At 36.8% G+C, this 20055-nt stretch overlaps 1 protein-coding gene across 10 annotated transcripts in view; it reads left to right on the forward strand.

The window, feature by feature from the left end:
* The window catches only part of ADD3 (adducin 3), a 130928-nt gene that overhangs the window by 89878 nt on the left and 20995 nt on the right, over positions 1-20055 (forward strand). For all 10 annotated transcript variants that reach the window (XM_043924856.1, XM_043924864.1, XM_043924863.1 and 7 more), the window contains one exon: positions 11723-11946. In XM_043924856.1, the coding sequence (XP_043780791.1) occupies positions 11752-11946 (195 nt within the window). In that variant the 5' untranslated portion in view covers positions 11723-11751. The remainder of the gene's footprint in view (positions 1-11722; positions 11947-20055) is intronic.

The raw sequence follows: 20055 nt of genomic DNA on the forward strand, positions 1-20055 counted from the left end.
GTGATAGAAGCAAGGTCTGATGCTGTAAAGAGCAATATTGCATAGGAACCTGGAATGTTAGATCCATGAATCAAGGCAAATTGGAAGTGGTCAAACAGGAGATGGCAAGGGTGAATGCTGACATTCTAGGAATCAGCGAACTAAGATGGACTGAAATGGGTGAATTTAACTCAGATGACCATTATATCTACTACTGTGGACAGGAATCCCTTAGAAGAAATGGAGTAGCCATTGTGGTCAACAAAAGAGTCCGAAATGCAGTACTTGGATGCAATCTCAAAAACGACAGAATGATCTCTCTTCGTTTCCAAGCAAACCATTCAATATCACGGTAATCCAATCCTATGCCCCAACCAGTAACGCTGAAGAAGCTGAAGTTGAACGGTTCTCTGAAGACCTACAAGACCTTTTAGAACTAACACCCAAAAAAGATGTCCTTTTCATTACAGGGGACTAGAATGCAAAAGTAGGAAGCCAAGAAACACCTGGAGTAACAGGCAAATTTGGCCTTGGAGTACAGAATGAAGCAGGGCAAAGGCTAATAGAGTTTTGCCAAGAGAACGCAGTGGTCATAACAAACACACTAACAAAGTAATGCTCAAAATTCTCCAAGCCAGGCTTCAACAGTGTGTGAACTGTGAACTTCCAGATGCTCAAGCTGGATTTAGAAAAGGCAGAGGAACCAGAGATCAAATTGCAAACATCTGTTGGATCATCAAAAAAGCAAGAGAGTTCCAGAAAAACATCTACTTCTGCTTTATTGACTATGCCAAAGCCTTTGCATCTGCAGATCACAACAAACTGTGGAAAATTCTGAAAGAGATGGGAATACCATACCACCTGACCTGCCTCCTGAGAAATCTGTATGCAGGTCAAAAAACGAACAGTTAGAACTGGACATGGAACAACAGACTGGTTCCAGATTGGGAAAAGAATACGTCAAGGCTGCATATTGTCACCCTGCTTATTTAACTTATATGCAGAGTACATCATGAGAAGTCTTGGACTGGATGAAGCACAAGCTGGAATCAAGATTGCCAGGAGAAATAACCTCAGATATGCAGATGACACCACCCTTATGGCAGAAAGCGAAGAACTAAAGAGCCTCTTGATGAAAGTGAAAGAGGAGAGTGAAAAAGTTGTCTTAAAACTCAACATTCAGAAAACTAAGATCATGGTATCTAGTTCCATCACTTCATGGCAAATAGATGGGGAAACAGTGAAAACAGTGACAGACTATTTTGGGGGGCTCCAAAATTACCTCAAATGGTGACTGCAGCCATGAAATTAAAAGACCCTTGCTCCTTGGAAGAAAAGTTATAACCAACCTAGACAGCTTCTTAAAAAGCAGAGACATTACTTTGCCAACAAAGGTCCATCTAGCCAAGGCTGTGGTTTTTCCAGTAGTCATGTATGGATGTGACAGTTGGACTATAAAGAAAGCTGAGTGCTGAAGAATTGATGCTTTTGAACTGTGGTGTTGGAGAAGACTGTTGAGTCCCCTGGACTGCAAGGAGATGCAACCAGTCCATCCTAAAGGAAATCAGTCTTGAATATTCATTGGAAGGACTGATGCTGAAGCTGAAACTCCAATACTTTGGCCACCTGTTGTGAAGAACTGATTCATTTGAAAAGACCCTGATGCTGGGAAAGATTGAAGGTGGAAGGAGAAGGGGACTACCGAGGATGAGATGGTTGGATGGCATCGCTGACTTAGTGGACTTGAGTTTGAGTAAACTCCAGGAGTTGGTGATGGACAGGGAAGCCTGGCGTGCTGCAGTCCATGGGGTTGCAAAGAATCAGACACAACTGAGCGACTGAACTGAATCAACAAAGTAGATTTAAATCCCTGATCTACCACTTGCTAGCTCTTGGACCTGAAATGAGCTACTTCTCAGTGACTTTATTTCTCATAGAAAGCAATAATATTAATTGATCTGACCACAGCAAGATTTTTTACATTTCCTTAACAGAACCAACAGTTGAGTTAGTATTTTCACTCGCTACGTCCCCTGGTTTATAAAGACTAGTAGTGAAATCTGAACAGTATCCATTAAATGCTTTTTACAATATTTTATTTTCTGCTGGGGGCTTCATATTCTGACTGTCCTTAATTTGAGTAAATTACTATGTAACCAGATAGTAAGTTCCAAAGTGACTCTAATCATCGTGAGAAGTATTTTTCAGTGACCAGTTGATGCTAATGGAATGTATACATTTTTATTCATGTGTTTTATTTAGTTGTATTGACAGAACTGCTTTTAAAATACATTCTGGTACAGAAAATATCCAAAAAGTAACTACAGTGTAAGCTTTATTCTGCTGTAGAGTTGATCACATTTTTATATGAAATAGAAACTAGCAATTTGACTTCTTCCATCATTATGGAATGGCCTTTTTTAAACTTAAATTTTCAAAGTTTGAGATAATCATAGATTCTCATGCAATTGTAAGAATTAATACAGAGACCCTGTGTACCCTTCATCTTGAAGTAGTATTAATCGCTCAGTCACGTCCAGCTCTTTGTGACCCCGTGGACTGTAGCCCTTCAGGCTCCTCTGTCCGTGGAATTCTCCAGGCAGGAATACTGCGGTGGGTACACATTCCCTTTTTCAGGGGATCTTCCTGACCCAGAGATTGAATGCAAGATTTCCTGCATTGCAGGCAGATTCTTTACCTTCTGAACCGACGGCGAAGCCCCACCCTTCATTTACTTTCCCTCAATGGTGACATCTTATAAAACCATAGTGTAATATCACAGTCAGGATATTGACATTGTGGTAATCCACTGGTATTATTCAGATTTTCACAGTTTTGCTTGTAAGTGACTTGTATGTATGTTTGTGGGTTTAGTTCTGTGCAGTTTTATCTCATGTGTATGTTCATGTATCCACCACTGTAGTCAGGACATAAAAGAGTTCCATCCCCACCAGGATCTCTTCTTTTATAATCCTCCATACCTTCCTTCCTCCTGTGTACTCCTCTCTCCCTCCAGAGCATGCGCCTTCCTCACTCCTGGTGACCACGAATCTATCCCCTATTCCTATATTTTGTTATTCAAAGAATATGATATAAATGAAATCATGTTGTATGTAATCTTTTGGAATTGGCTTTTTTTTGTTAACTCAGTTGTGATTCACTAGAGATTTATTCTGGAGAAGGCAATGGCACCCCGCTCCAGTACTGTTGCCTGGAAAATCCCATGGACGGAGGAGCCTGGTAGGCTGCGGTCCATGGGGTCGCTAAGAGTCGATGTGACTGAGCGACTTCACTTTCACTTTTCACTTTCATGCATTGGAAAAGGAAATGGCAACCCACTCCAGTGTTCTTGCCTGGAGAATCCCAGGGACGGGGAAGCCTGGTGGGCTGCCATCTATGGGGTCGCACAGAGTCAGACACAACTGAAGTGACTTAGCAGCAGCAGCAGGGATTTATTCAGGCTATTATGTGTATCAGTAATTCATTCCATTTATTACATGTATAATATTTTCTAGTATGGATATACCACAGTTTGTTTCATCATTTACATGTTGAAGGATATCTAGATTATTTCTGGTCTTTGATTGTTACAACTAAAACTTCTGTGAACATTTGTATACAGATTGTGACATTGTGTGAACATATGTTCTCCTTATTTTTGGGGGGTTAAATGACCAGGAGATCAATTGTTGAGTCATTGCGTAGTTGCATGTTTTGTTTTTTTAAATGCCAAACATTTGCTGAAATTGCTTACTATTTTATGTTGCCACTAGCAAGGTTTGAAGGATCCAGTCTCTCTGTACCCTCCGCAGCATTTAAGGTTATCATTATTTTTTGTTTGTTTTAGCCTTTGTGGGAACAGGACCTGTGTAGTAATACTTTGTGATTTTAATTTGTTTTTCCCTAATAACTAATGGCTTTTCAAGTGGCTCAGTGGTTAAGAGTCTGTCTGCCAATGTAGGAGACATGGATTCAGTCCATGAGTCTGGAAGGTCCCTTGGAGAAGGAAATGGCAACCCACTCCAATATTCTTGCCTGAGAAATCCCACGACAGAAGAGCCTGGCAGGCTGCAGTCCATGGGGTCTCAGAGGAGTTGAACACGACTGAGCACACATTTCTCACCCAGTCCTTTATGTGGTCTACTACCAATAAGAGCTAGTGGTGTTCAACATCCTTTCATGTGCTTTTCTACCATGCATCCTTTTCAGTGAAATGGCTGTTCCTGTCTTTTTGCCCATTATCTAATTGAATTGTTTGATTTCTTTTTACTTCTGAGTTTTGAGAGTTTGTTACATATTATACATTCTAGTCCTTTGTCAGAGGTGTGGTTTGCAAATATTTTGTCATGGCCTATAGCTTGTCTTTTCATCTTCTTAACAGTGTCTTTTGCAGATAAATATTTAAAATTGAGGGGAAGCTCAATATGTCAGTTTTCCTCTTATGGATCATGTTTTGGTGTCAAATCTGTGAACACTGCCTGGGCCTAGATCCTGAAGATTTTTTTCCTAAATGATTTATAGTTTCTGTTTGAGTTAATTTTTTATTGTGGTAAAATATATATAACATAAAATTTGCCATTCAAAGTGTATAATTCAGTGGCACTGAGTACATTCACAGTATTGTACAGCCATCCCCACTCTCTAGATCCAGAACTTTTTCAGCATCTCAAACAGAAACCCAGTGCCCATTAAGCAGTCACTCCCCATTTCTCCTCCACTCCCACCCCTGCCAATCATCAGCCCGCTTTCCGTACCATGGATTTGCCCTTCTGTATATTTCATATAAGTGAAATTACATAACATGTGGCCTTTTGTGTCTGGCTTCTTTCACTTAGCTAATGTTTTTGAGGTTCATTTATATTGTAGATGTAGCAATACTTCATTTCTTTTATGGATAAATATTCCATTAGTGGCTACACCACAGTTATTGTTTATCTATTCATCAGTTGATGGACATTTGGTGTGTTTTCACCTTTTGGCTGTTGTGAGTAATACAGCTTTGAACATTTCATGCACAAGTTTTTATTTGAATACCTGTCTTCAATTCTTTTGGGTAGATTCTTAGAAGTGAGTTAATTTTTTAATAAGGTATAAGACATAGGTTGCTCCTTGGAAGAAAAGCTATGACAAACCTAGACAGCATATTCAAAAGCAGAAACATAAAAAAAAAGGAAAAAAAGTGGAGACATCACTTGGCCAACAGAGGTCTGTACAGTCAAAGCTATGGTTTTTCTAGTAGTCATTCACGGATGTGAGAGTTGAACCATAAAGAAGGCTGAGCACCAAAGAGTTGATGCTTTTGAACTGTGGTGCTGGAGAAGACTCTTGAGAGTCCCTTGGACAGTAAGAAGTTCAAACCAGTCAATTCTAAAGGAAATCAACCCTGAATATTCATTGGAAGGACTGGTCCTGAAGCTTAAGCTCCAATACTTTGGTCACCTCACTCCTAATGAGCGAGGAGCTGACTCATTAGAAAAGATCCTGATGCTGGAAAGACTGAGGGCAAGAGGAGAAGAGGGCGACAGAGGATGAGGTGGTTGAATGACATCACTGACTGAATGGACATGAGTTTCAACAAACTCAGGGAGGTAGTGAAGGACAGAGAAGCCTGGCGTGCTGCAGTTCATGAGGTTGCAAAGAGGTTGGACAAGACTGAGTGACTGAACAACAAGACTCAGGTTGAGGTTTTCTTTTTCTTTTTCTTCCTTTGCCTATGGATGTACAGTTTCTTCACTATTTTTTGAAAAGGCTATCTTGCAAGGGCCATTAATAACAGAATTATTTTAAAGCTTTCAGAGAATCCCTATCCCTAGAGTTTCTGTATATACACATTAATTGTGAAGAAAAGCAAAAGAATTTGTAATGCGAGCCTGTAAGGATAGTATGGTGGGTTTTATTGGAGTTTTCTTTATATTTGTGAAAGTTGAGGCTTGGATATTTCTGTTACAGATAAAGCAATTGTATTTTCTATGAAAGAAACAGAGGTGATGAGGAAAAGATAAAACAAGTAGTCCATAAAGGGTTTTATCCCATGAATGACAGGAAGCCATTTAAGGTTCTAAGAAAGACAATCAGATCAAATTAAAAGATGGACTTTAAAACCCAAAAAAAAAAAAAAAAAAGATGGACTTTAAGAAAGATAACTCTTGGTAGAATGGAATATAGGCTCTAGTCAGGCAAGACTGACACAAAGGTGTGGGAAAGTGTTCACACCCCATTTAAATGGACTTGCCTGTATTTTCTGTGACATTTCTGACTCAGGAACTTAAACAAATTGAGAAAAATCAGCTTCAGATTCATAAAACTGGGGCCATTTTACATATGCTGCATATAAATTGTTAGTTGTTGTTGTTGTTGTTTTTAAGTTCAAGGACCTAAAATCTTACTCCTAAAACTAGCTTGAGGAGAAAACTTTTATTTAAAGAAGACAACTTAACTGCTGTCTTTAAAGGCCTATTATTATTATTTTCCTTAGACTACTTTATCCCCCAGCTCCCGGAAAAGAATGTTTTAACATGAGTGGGTTACATGGGCTTGATTTCCTAGTCTTAGTAAAACCATTAAACTTTGTTACAAAATACTATGAGAAAACTTTTTAGTGAAGGAGAGTAGAGTATATGCATTAAGAAGTACTGATTACTAATACTTCTTTAAAGTTTTTACTTTGGAACCCTTTTTTTCACTTCTTACTGTGTACAAAGTGCTGAGAAATGGTAGGAATCACTTCTTTGCTTGCTTTATTAGTCTGTAAGTGTGCATTGCTTTCTAAGCAAGCATGAAATTCACCTGTTTCTTCAAAAGTCATGTAACTTTTTATTATAAAAATAATTGATGTTAAATGATTTAATTTACCTGCAGGAATGATTTTTAACCAAATCTTCAAACAACTGCTTTGCTGTCTGTTTGATGTGCTGTTTATTCCATTGCTAACTTAATTCCCTGACACGTTGCTGTTTACCTGGGCTTGTACCCTCCTTAATGTGAGAAAATGTCATGTTCTCTAGGAAGCTTCCCCTTATTCTGGGTAGAATCCTTTTCACTGGGTTATAGAAACCTCTCAACTACTCTCAGAGCTCTCAGAGGATTTGACGGAACGGTTCACCAATACCTCTGGTATAAGGCCTGGAACATAGTAGATGCTCAGTAGATACTTGTTGAAGGAAAGAAGGACCTGATATATACTTATTTATAGCAAGTTATTTAACTGTGGCCTATTTACCATTATTTCAGACTACGTTAGGAGTTCTCACTAAGCATAGAAATCACTTAATTTTGTATTAATATGAGCAAAATGTATTAGGTTGAGTAAAAATTATTTAGTCTTTAACATTGGTATCATAATCTTCCAGAAAGGTATTTGGTGACATGTGTCCTGTGGGTAACTATATAACTGAAATATAATTGACAGTACAGTGTACATGTTTAAGGTATACAGTGTGATGATTTGATACATGTATAGTGAAATACTTGCCATAATATGGTAAGCTAACAGCAGTCTTACCTCACATACTTACTTTGTTGTTGTTATGGTGAAAACATTAAAGTTGTACTTTCATAGCAGTTTTCGAATATATCATATGGTATTGTTAACTACAGTCATCCTACTGTACCTTAGATCCCTGGAACTTATAACTGAATGTTTGTACTTTGTTTTTATGTACAACTGAATGTTGTACTTTGACCCGTACTTCCCCATTTCCCCCACCCTTCAGCCCTTGGCAACCACCATTCTACTCTCTGTAAGTCTGATGTTTTTAGACTCTTGATGTAAGTGAGATCATACCACATTTGTCTTTATCTGACTTATTTCACTTAGCATAACGCCATAAAGGCCCATGCATGTAGTTGCGAGTGGCAGAATCACCTTTTTATGGCTGAATAATTTCACTGTGTATGTCACATCTTCTCTATCCGTCCATCTCTCTGGATGGACACAAAGGTTGTTTCCATGTCTTGGCTGTTGTATATGATGCTGAAAGCTTCTCTCTCTCTTTTTTTTTTCTGAATTCTGTTTATTTCAGATAATCTTGTGGATCCTAGGTTTTTTCCAGGCTTGAAATAGCAGTTCTGTCCGTAATCTGTAAAATTGCAGATAATCAGTTGTTGCTTATGATTGGCTTAAAAATCTGTGTAAAACTTTTGTTGAACATCTGGGTATAGAAGAGCACCTGCATGACAGACTACTGCCCTTATTCTTTATTTCTATATCCTTGTTAATTCCCAATCCTTACTCCAAGTACATAAAACTTTGAAACTTCTTTTTATTAAAAAGCCATGGTAAATAATGAACTTTTTAAAAAAAAATTTATTTTGTTGAAGTTGTAGTTGATTTACAGTGTGTGTTAATTTCTACTGTTACGCAAAGTGATTCAGTTACACATGTATATGCATTCTTTTTATTGTTCTTTCTCATTGTGGTTCCTCATAGGATACTGTGTATAGTCCCTGTGCTATTCAGTAGGATCTTATTGTTTGTCCATTCTACATATAATAGTTTGCATCTGCTAATCCCAAAGTTCTAATCCATCACTCCCCTGCCCCTCTCCCCCTTGGCAACCAGAAGTCTCTGAGCTTTTGAAGTTTTAAAAAGATCAGAGTGTTTTGAGTCATTTCTAATCTTATTTCCCCTTTTTGGTATCATTTCCTTAATTTTGACAGATTCTGTATATTCTCAGTTGCCTAATATTTAGGACAGAATGTAGACTGAAAGTCTCAAAATTTTAGCCCTCTTGTGTTTTATGATACGTTTCATTGTAAAGTGGACTAGGAGATGGAAACTGTGGCTTTGAATATTGTCTGACATTAACAGTGGGATTTTTGGCAGGATATTTAATCCATGGAATCTCTAGATTATTAATCTCTATCTCATTGTGTAGTTGCAAAGATGGAATAAGATAGAAAGATGTAAGAGCATAGTATAAACTATATAAAGTGTTAACACATATGTAATATGTTCTTTTAATACTAAAATGAGTGGTTAGATGTATTTTCCTTTTTACCTCACTCATCTAAAAATGCGTTCATCAGGAGTTCTTTAAACTCTTAAGCTTTTACTTATCAGTGTTCCTATTATCAGTTTCTTAAACCAGTGCTGGGACAACAAAATAAATCTACTACCACGGTTCCTTGCTTTTGCTGTGTTTTTAGTAAAATTAGTTTATAAGCATCAGCAAATTCAGTTAGACATAGGCTTATTATCTAACTCTGTTCCTCCATTAGGCTAAATAGTGCTTTAGGGGTTGAGGAATAGGTTAAAATCCAACTAAAGGCAACATTTATGGGATTTCTTTTTAAAAAATGGCTTATTCATAGTCAGTGACCTAGTGTGGTAAACTAAAGAGAATTGATTTCTTTGTTAATTGATGTCGCATTTATTGAGTACCCACTTAGTCTGTACTTGGCCAAGGCAGCATGACATTTACTATTATATGTGAGTTTGTTTGTTTCTCTAAAAACTTTCTCCTTGGAATTTTTATCTGCTAGCTATAAACTATTTTAAGGAGTTCAAATGGCCTTGTTACAAACAACTTCTAAGAAAACTAGGTTCCAGAGATCGGTTAGACCTTTAGACTGCTGATAACTCAAATGGGTGTGAAAAAGTTTCTTGTGATAGGTGCTCTGTGCACCAATATTTTTGGATAATAGCAAGATGATGAAAAATACTATAGGTTAATGTCAATCTGATAACAGTGTAGCAAAAGCTTATTTTTGGAAGAGTATAATATGGCCAGGGTCATTCCATTAGTAGTGAATTTATATTAAAAAGAAAAAGAAACAACACTATTTTTCCTGTGGAGAACACATATAATGAACAGATATCCATTCTTTAGTGTTTTCTTCCAATTTTTAAATTAATGAATTAGGATGTGGAAGATTCAATTATAGAAAAGCTTATTTTTTACATTTCTTTCACTGATATTAATAAGTTGTTTTCTAGTAATCAGATCAGAATTTCATTAAAGCCATGTGAGGTAAAGTATTTTAACCATATTTTATGAATTTGAGGAGTTGTATACTAGAACAATTCAGGTAGCTTGTAGAATGTTGTACATCAGATTGATGTTTTCAAGTAAAAGAAATCAGTTTAGCATGTTTTGCAAAAATTTATCTTTAACAAAATAAGTTTACATTTCCAGGACCAGAATTAATGCAAGAGTTTTTAATATCTTACAGAGAGTTTACCTGGGCTAAGTTGGGTCAAGGTAGCTTTAGAAATGAATTCTATCAGAGAAGACTATTATTAGAGACAAATACAGAAACCTCACTAGCTGTTAATTGTGTTCAGGAGATGAGATCTGGTATCTTTGGTCTATATCAGGGATTCAGATCCCTAAGAAAAAGGTAGCCCTTGCCTTTTCCCTTCTGGATCTATCTAGAAACTGTTCTGCATTTAACTTCCCTTATTATGTATGAAGTGATTCTTCTTACAGGCAGATAATCAGTTAAATACCATTTGTAGTGAGAATGTTTTTTTCTGTTACCCAGTCATTTATGTTGAAAGGATTGCATTTGTTACCACCTGCAGAGAAAATTTTGCTACACAAAACTGTCTTGACAATTCCTTTTTAAAAATTGTTTCCTTTTCTTCTTCCTTGTTGCACATTTTTGCACTTTCTATATTCAGTTCAAAAGAACAGCTAGGTAAAAGGGGTACACTAATCAGTGGTGTCCTTTTCTCATGGTTTAGCCTTGTGCTGCCTCACATCTAAAAGTGAGAGGAAGCATTCCTTTAGTGTGCAGTGACTGCACCTCTCGCTAGGGCAGTGATGTTCTAAGTGTTGTCCAGGATCTGGTGCCAGTCTGCAGACAAAATATGATAGTAAGTGTTTAGAAACTTCTTGTAGTTTGACATTGCCTTGACATCTGAGTGCATTATTTTGTATTTTACAAAAATACTAGTCCACAGCAAATTGGAGAAAGTTCTTCACCATAGACGATTTGAGAAGTACCAGGTTAGATGGCTTCCTCAACTTCTGATACAAGCCATCACAGCCTGGGGCTGGGGGATGGATGTTGAATGACTGTCCTATTAGTCTATCTACTGTTGATTGATTACATGCTCAATTGTAGCAAAGCCCAAATGAATGTTTCCCTGGCATAAAAGCGAGGATTATCCTGTCAGTAATCATTAAATGAATCAGCTGTTCCTGTGGTTTCTGAATAGCTTTTTATTGTTTCTCACTGGATTTAAAGTACTATCTGTTGAAGTTGTATAGTCTGGCAGCCTTAATAATTCCTACATTTTCCCTAGAATTTACTGAATCATTTGAAAAACTTATAGCTGTTTCTCTCTCTTAAGTTAATAAGCTACATTCACTATAAAATACAGTGGTTGTTAAATATGGCTCAAGTTTGGTCTAACATAAAAGCATGAGTAAGAGAGAAAAGAGAATCTCCACTAACAGTAATCACTAATGATGAAATTTTGCTGTCTTAGATGTGGCATTTTACTTTTGGATATTTTGATTATTGCTCCTTTAAAAAATCTGTTTGGCAGTTGATGACATTATTGTAATTGAACCACAAGTTTCTCCTAGCTCTGAAAATATTCAGTCTACAATTTAGCATTATATCTATTTTAACCCTAATGAAAAAAAGTGTCCTAACATTTTTTGAAAAGCTGCTTTTTAAAGAAAATGGCCACCGTTACAGGGTAACAGTTCTGCATGACCAGTGTAAAATTCGAATTTAATAATGAATTTATTATTAATATGATTGTCCCACTTTGTATTTATTAATGCAGATAACAAGGAGAGTTGGCAGACAGGAAGCATGAGTTCAGATGCTAGCCAAGGCGTGGTCACTACTCCTCCTCCTCCCAGCATGCCTCACAAAGAGAGGTATTTTGACCGCATCAATGAAAATGACCCAGAATACATAAGGGAGAGAAACATGTCTCCTGATCTGCGACAAGACTTCAATATGATGGAGCAGAGGAAACGAGTTACTCAGATCTTGCAAAGTCCGGTGAGTCAAAATGATTCAGAAGCATTAATTTTTTTTACTCTTTGGAAACCATGATACAGTGAGGTCAGAGGTATCTGCTTTTGGGTTAGAAGAGTGGTGTAGGAAGGGGGACTGGTTGTCCCCAATCTTTTAGAGGCAAAGTAAGCACCTAGTTTATAAATTTAATTTGCAACAATTTAATAATAAACTAGCATCATCTTGGTGGTAACTTTTCTTATGTGATTTTTGAGTGTAATGTTTCATTACAGGGAAACAAAAGATGCTACTAAATTCAAGGATTCCCATTTCAGACTGAATATCTGTAAAGAAAAGAAAGGCATGAGTGAAGAGTTAGGAACCAAGAAATGAGTTAGATACACCCCATGCGCATGTTTTCTTCCTTTGGGTATCTTGACAATCATAGGAAGACTTAAGGTTTATGAAGATAACTGTCATTTGGCAGCTTAATATTCCATGCACCTAATGTAGGTGCACATATGTGCATGCACACCAAAGTAACTGGATTAAACATAGATTCTAACCTTAACTCAAGCTGAAAATTCTGTCCGCACAGTAATATCCAGACTTTGTAAATCATGTTCAATTGATTTAAGTTTCCTATACACCTTTAGTGGAATTGTAAAGGTCACATATAAGTGTGGGAAAATGAGTGATCAACTTGATTTAACATGCAAATTGAATTCATAACTGTATGTATAATGAAGATCATGGGCCCCTTAAGATAGAGTTCATCATACATAGACACACAATGCCCAGGATAGGGTTGTATTAGATTTCCAACTTAGGTACTAAAATAAGCACCAAGACATAGAACTGCCTGAGGTGGCCCTGGTAAATCATTTTTGTTGTGCCCTTGTGGATTTAATCACAGAGATTGAGTCCAAAGCCAAAGGGGAATTCCATTCCTGACTAATTCTCCTGTATCAGTGGCCTAGATAAAAGCAAATAGAAGTTATAAAAGCAGTGCAGGCTTTCAGGAATTCAAGTATAGCTTAAATATAAAGCTATCCTTTAAATAAACCCTTAAAGAAACCTTTTCTAGTGGAAAGGAGATTAGCCAGAAAATTTAGGTGGCTCAGAGGTTAAAGCGTCTGCCTGCAATGCGGGAGACGTGGGTTTGATCCCTGAGTCGGGAAGATCCCCTGGAGAAGGAAATGGCAACCCACTCCAGTATTCTTGCCTGGAGAATCCCCATGGATGGAGGAGCCTGGTGGGCTACAGTCCATGGGGTCGCAAAGAGTTGGACATGACTGAGCGACTTGACTTCACTTATCATGAGAGAGTAAATGTTCAGTGCCTTATTTTATGCAAACAAGTTTCTGTGTTTATAAATACTTGAAGGGCAGACTCCACTTTGAAGAACTAATTAGCCAAAGAATTATGGTAGCATATAGGATAAAGTAACTGAAAGAATGAGATGAAGTTCAGATTTTGTTCAAGATTAAATACCAAGATTTCTTTGGGTAGTGCTTCAAAGAGAATCGTTCAATTCTAAGTAAAGCTTTAAAGGAAAAAGTACCAAACTACATTTTTATGCCAGGATTTTTAAAAAATAATTTTTCCATTAAACTAAAACAACATAACTGAGATTACCTAATTTTTTCTTTTTTTTTTTTACTTGTGTATTGCCACTGTAAGATTGACTTTAAAATACCAATTTTACTTATGCCTTGGGGAACTTAATGAAAGAATGGTAAAGGGCAGGTGTGTAGATTGTCATTTCCATGTTTATATGGCAAAGAATGATAATTTTCAGCCCAGAAGGAAACAAAAGAATTTTCTTTTTGTACAAAAGAAGATTTAAAAGAATTGTGGATAGGTCATTGTTTTCCCTAGTTCTTTGCTAGTGAATTTAAAATCTTGTTTGTGAAAGACTTGGAAAAGTATATACATTTTATCTTTCTGCCATGTTTTAGGACATGGCTTTCAAATTTCTTTTACTATAACAAACTTTTCACCAAAGGAAATGATGTATGGTGGCCTGTATTACTAAAAAACAAAACTTAGCAGCTTCAAACAACAAGGTTTTATTATCTCATCATTTCTGTGAGTCAGGAATTCAGGAGCAGCTTAGCTGAGTGGATCTAGCTTAAGGTCTCTCATGACGCATCTGTCAAGGCTGCTGCATCTGAAGGCTTGACTGGGATGGAGGTTTCCACTCTTTTAAGATGGGTCACTCACCTGGCTGTTGGCAAAAGGCTGCAGTTTTTTGCCACATGGACCTTTACTGAGGCTGTTTGAGTGCTCTCCCCATGAGGAAGTATCTCAGAGCAAAGAGGGGCCTGCAGTGCCTTTTATGACCTAATCTCAGACATTTCACACAATACTTCTGCCATATTTGTTAGTTAAGAAGTGAGTCGCTAAGTTCAGCTCATACTCTAGAGGAATGAAGCTCCACCTTTGGAGGGGAGGATTGTCCACTCTCTGATCACAATTTATTTTAAAAGCACCACAGTCTGCCATAATTTATCTACCTTCCTCCCACGTGCAAAATGCACTCACCATCTCCTACTACCTCTGCAAAAGTTTCATCCCATTACAACATTAGCCTGAATCCAAAATATTGGCGTCTAAATCTGGTCCAGATATAGGTGATCTGCCTCAAGTGAAATTCCTTAAATATAGTTCCTCTCAATCTGTAGACCTGAGAAGTGCCCTCACACCCATTCAGTGGTGGGACACACCCAAAGCTAACTGCTGACATTCCTGTTCAAAAAGGGAGAAGATTGAGGACAGAGGAGCCACTGGTTCATAGCAATTCTAAAATCCATCTGGGCCAATGTTTGAAAGTTCGCTTGATAAGAACTCAGTCCTTCTATTTAGTAGAAATGAGTCTCCCTGGCTCTTGGCTCTGCCCTCTGGGTTTTTGGTTCATTCTCTGAATTACTCTTCCTTTTCCTTAAAAAGTAGCCTGTGTTTGCAGCTGTGTATTTTTCTCACCCTGCTTCCTTCTTGTGGAGGTTTTAGAGTTCAAAGACCTCTTTTCTTTTTGTACTCTTTGTTTCTTTAAGTCCAAGCTTGTAATGTTTCTGTGAATATAATTTTCTTAAAAACTTTATGTGTCTCCTGTGAATATTGAGGTTCATTCTGTTAGACAAAACCCATAACCAATGAAGATCAAAATCAAAGGTATTACTAGTACATGTTGTAAGAAACAAATTGTAAGTTTTCTCTTTGAAATGCTGAGTTCATTTGGGAAGAAAGTAAATCAGGAAAGAAACTAATAAAAGCAAAGTATAATACTTTTTTTTAAATAACTGCTTACTGTATACCAGGCAACTATTAAGTATTGAATCCTATTTAATCCTCAAAACAACTCAGTCAAAGAAGTATTACTGTCCCCTAGTTTCCAGATGAATAAACTGAAACTTAGAGCCATTAAATAACTTGCAGAAGTTTTTATACCCTTAGTTAAGTAGCGGGGTCTGAATTTAAACTTCAAACTTACACCCTTTCCTGCTAGGCATAAAGCATTCAATAACTATGAGAACGTTCCACCTGTGTTTTATTCTTCTTCAAATTCTCTTGCTCAAGAGGAGTTTCAAATCATAAGACATTTTGGTGTCTGTGAATTTGGATGACAAACACAATGCCTTGTTGCCTTGAGCTGAGAAAATAGGAGAAGAGCAATTTGTCTCATCTCAACTTCAAATATTGTTTCTTTCTAGAAATTTCATGGCCTTTTGACATGTTTTTTTTTTATTTTAATGAAGTATTTGTCTTAGAAATTAAGTGCTGGTGAATAAACTTATTTAGAGATTTTGTTAATGCACTCAAGAGAATCTACAAGTTTTCTTTGTCCAGTATACTTGTATATATGTCTTTGGAGACATATATGTGATTGCCCTTGTCTAAGAATGAAGTATCCAGGGCAGATGGTTAGAATTTAATGATGGGCCTCATCAAAGTTAAAGAAACGTGTAAGTTGAAAACTTCAGACCGTTGTAGATATTTAGTAAATTCTGAATGCTTGGATGGATGGATATATGAATGGCTAAATAGACTTTGAGTCATTAAACACTTGAATGTTGTCCAGTAAGTTCCTACTGAACTGTACTGCTTAAATGAAAAACAGTTGGCAAGTTTCAGAAAAAGAATGAAAGTTCTTAAAGTCATATCAGTGTCAAAGCAATTAGACTTGTTGAGAGAAGTGTATAATGTTACTCTGAAAGATAGGACAACAGCAGTGTAGGTGTTGGTTGGTCAGGCCCATGACACACTAGTGCCTTTTCTTTTAACTTTTCATTTTGTGTTGGGATATAGCTGATTAACCTGAAGTGACTTAGCAGCAGCATAGTCGATTCACAATGCTGTGATAGTTTTGGGTGTACAGCGAAGGGACTCAGCCATACATATACATGTGTCCATTCTCCCCCAGACTCCCACCCAGGCTGCCGCATATCACTGAGCAGAGAATTCCATGTCCTAGACAGTAGATCCTGAGACACAGTAAAACGTTTCTTAATAACAGGGCAGCGTGTAATGCGTCAAACTTATTTTAAAGATAGGAGAAACTTCAAAGTCATATTCATGTTAAAATTTCCTGTCTCTATAATTAAGGCCTAAAATTTTTTAACAGGTCACCTTAGTTAAAATAGGTCAGAATTACCTTGATTTATCTGGTCACTTTGGAAGTTTCAAATGGAAATATTCTTTATTAACTTTGTTTGCGATTTTATTAAAATGCCAGCTTTAAGAAAAGATATTATTCTAATCTTTAGCTTTATATTAATTACACGTAGATATATGAGAAAGATCATCCAGAAGAAAATTTGGTTTATGTATTTTTTCTCCTTTCAACAGGACCAGTGGTAATCTATTTCCAAATGAATACATTTCTTAATGGAGAAATTCTAAGTAAGTTTGTTATGCTCCTAATTCCACTTGAGGAGAGATCTAATAACATAATTGCAGGGTGCCCTGGGAGCAGCAAGTCTGTAATCTGTTTTTCTTTTTGCTCCAGTTTTTCTTTCTAGTAATTATTATGAGGTACAACACCCAGATGTGGGTATTTAAAATCCAGCTCTGAGATTTATCAGTATTCTGTTAACCTGATTTTTGTAAGTTAGACATTACTTATAGGTCAGTCCGTGTAATTTTTTTTTTTTAGCCTTAACCAAAACTATCACATCATCAGTTTCTTTTATAAAATAGGTTCTTTTCTGTGATTTAAAAATAAAAATTCTTTCATTTATTACCACTTTCTTCTGACAGTTCTGATTTTAGCTGCAGAAGCCTTAAGATCTGATATTTCAAATTACTCCTACTTTTGCTTTATAATATACATGAATGTGTGTATACCTGGTAGCTCAGTTGGTAAAGAAACTGCCTGCAGTGCAGGAGACCCGGGTTCAATCCCTGGGTCAGGAAGATCCACTGGAGAAGGAGATGGCCACCCACTCCAGTATTCTTGCTTGGAGAACCCCATGGACAGAGGAACCTAGTGGGCTACATATAGCCCATGGGGTCGCAAGAGTCGAACATGACTGAGTGACTAAACCACCATCACATGTGTATACTCTATACTCTTAGCTTACGTGAATCTCAAATCTCTTGAATCCTTTATGTTTTTACAAGATTATTTTTATCCATACATTTATGAATTCAGAATTACAGGATCACTCCCTTAACTGACAGGAGATACACAAATAAAACAGTATGAGATTCAGAAAAGCCTTTAAAAGTCACCCTCTCTCTAACTTAAACATTTTGTTTTTCACCTAGTGATTTTTTTTTAAAACCACATTTTTTTGGACATGTGTTTGCTGAGAGAGCTATCCCAACTATAATGTTCTGGGGACAGATCAAGTTTTCAAGTAGGATTTTGTTTGAGTTGAAGAATTAAATGACTTTTCAAATATTTATAACTTTCTGTGAAGATTCACTTCTTAGTTTAAAAAAAAATGAATTTCTTCCCTTAGATGATGGACAGGCCTAATTACACAGGAGGAATTTCTCATTCAAGTGACAGACTGATAAGACTGTTTTCTAGAGCCTCAGATTCCAGTGCTAATCACCTGTGAAATGGATCTTTCCTATCACTAACTCAATTAAGATGAGATCAGATTCTTTGCTTTCTTTCCTTATATCTAGGAAAATACAAAGAAAAGAAGCTCTAACTTATCGACTATAATAATTCAGCACTGAACTAGCCACTCAGGGATTCTCTAGAAATATGAAAAACACAGTCCCAGCCATCAGATATTTAACTGTATAGTAGAGTAGGAAAAATAAATCACAGTCCTGATAAGTACCCTAAATGCAGTATAGGCAAATGTTAAAAGAATTCAAAGTGGAGTGGGAAGAGAAGTAATATGGAGATCCCTCCTAACAGTAGTGATTAAAGGAGAGACTTCAAGGAGAATGTGGCATTTAAAATGAGTGTTGAGTATGAAGGGTAAGAATTTATCTGGTAGAGGAACAGTAGAAGCCAGCTTTTCCCTTTGATGAAATATAGTGAGCAAGGATAGAAAAGTACATGTTGTGGATCAGAGCATGAGGTAGTAATGGGAGATACAGCCAAAAACTAACCTAACAGATTGTAGGGATCCTGGAGTACCAGACTGTTGTGACCTAAGTTAGAAGTCAGCCAATTTTCTCATCATTTCTAGTTTTAATCTGTTTGTATCAATTTTTTGTACATGCATATAGTGCTTGTTTTGGATCTGGGCTCACCACCACTTAATCGCACTGTGACATTAGGAAACTCACTTAACTTGAGCTTCTCTTTCCTTGTTGGCAAAGATGGACCTCACATGGTGATTTTGACAGTTAAATAACATGAAGCATATCGTGCAGTGCCTAGCACAGAGTAGATGACTGTTTTATGGAAATGTATGTACATGGGGTTAAATACAGTACTGCTAATGTAAAGCGGTTTTATGCTTTCGTGACAACACTTTTGAAGGTTAGAATCATCATTCATTAGACTGTATTTTGGCATTTGAAGGCCTTATAGAATCTATCACTCCGTTGGCTTTCTGCCTTATTCGCGTTCATGTCTTGAGGGTGTAACAGCCCCCAATATCTCCTCTTCTCTGGTCTCTATGTGAGAAGGAAGATGGTTTATGCTGTAAAACCACATATGTGTGTGTGTCGTTTGATCTTTTAACCTGACTCCTCTAACAGAGACCCTAGGGAATTGTTGGTTTAATCTGACTTCAGAAGCCCAGCATGTGATCTTGCTGCCCTACTTAAAAGTGAGTTTCTTATTCTGCTTTGATGGGAGAATTCCTAGCTGTAAGAGGGTGAGTTTTGGTACTCCAAGATCTGCTATATGATTTTTCTTGCTTTATCTCTCACTATGACCTAAAGCTCTAATCTAGCCCGGGGTTTGCTCGTGCTTCTGATCACGGCACACCTACCGCCTTATTAGCCGTGCAGACACACCAAAGAGACATTTCAGCTTCAGTGGCAGACCACTGCAGTAAAACAAACATTGCAGTAAAGTGAGTCACACAGAGTCTGTTTCCCAGTGCAGGCAAAAGTTATGTTTATATTATATTCTATTAAGTGTCCAAGAGCATTGTGTCTTAAAAAAAACAATGTACATACCTTAATTTTAAAATAATGCTGTTGGATAAATGGCACTGTTAGACTTGCTCTGCACAGGGTGGCCACAAACTTTCAATTTATTTAGAAGAAAAAAACATGGTACCTAAAAAAGCACAATAATGTGAAGTGCAGTAAAACAAGGCATACCTGTAACTGGATTCAGTGATACTACTCATCTCTGATACAATTAGGCAGATATCCTATACCCAACAGAGTCTGAGATTTGAATCACTATTCCATTTACTTATTAGCTATGCAACCACAAGCAAGTAATTGCCTGTTTTAGGACTTTATTGTGAGATTCAAATGAATGAACTGTAAAGGATTATTTTATTAATATTGAATTTTAGTAGGAACATGATTAACTATCCACCATAAAGACAAACAAAATTTTTATTTTTTGACATAATATTTTAATGAAAGCTTAATATGTTTATTGATAAAATTTTAAAGCCAGCTGAAACAGTTTTATATCATTAGTAAGTTTTATACTAACAGTTTTATGACTGAGGTAATTATCTGAACAATATTTCAAAAATATTTACAACATTAAGA

This window comes from Cervus elaphus, chromosome 15 (assembly GCF_910594005.1).
Source record: "Cervus elaphus chromosome 15, mCerEla1.1, whole genome shotgun sequence".
Lineage (NCBI taxonomy): Eukaryota > Metazoa > Chordata > Mammalia > Artiodactyla > Cervidae > Cervus > Cervus elaphus.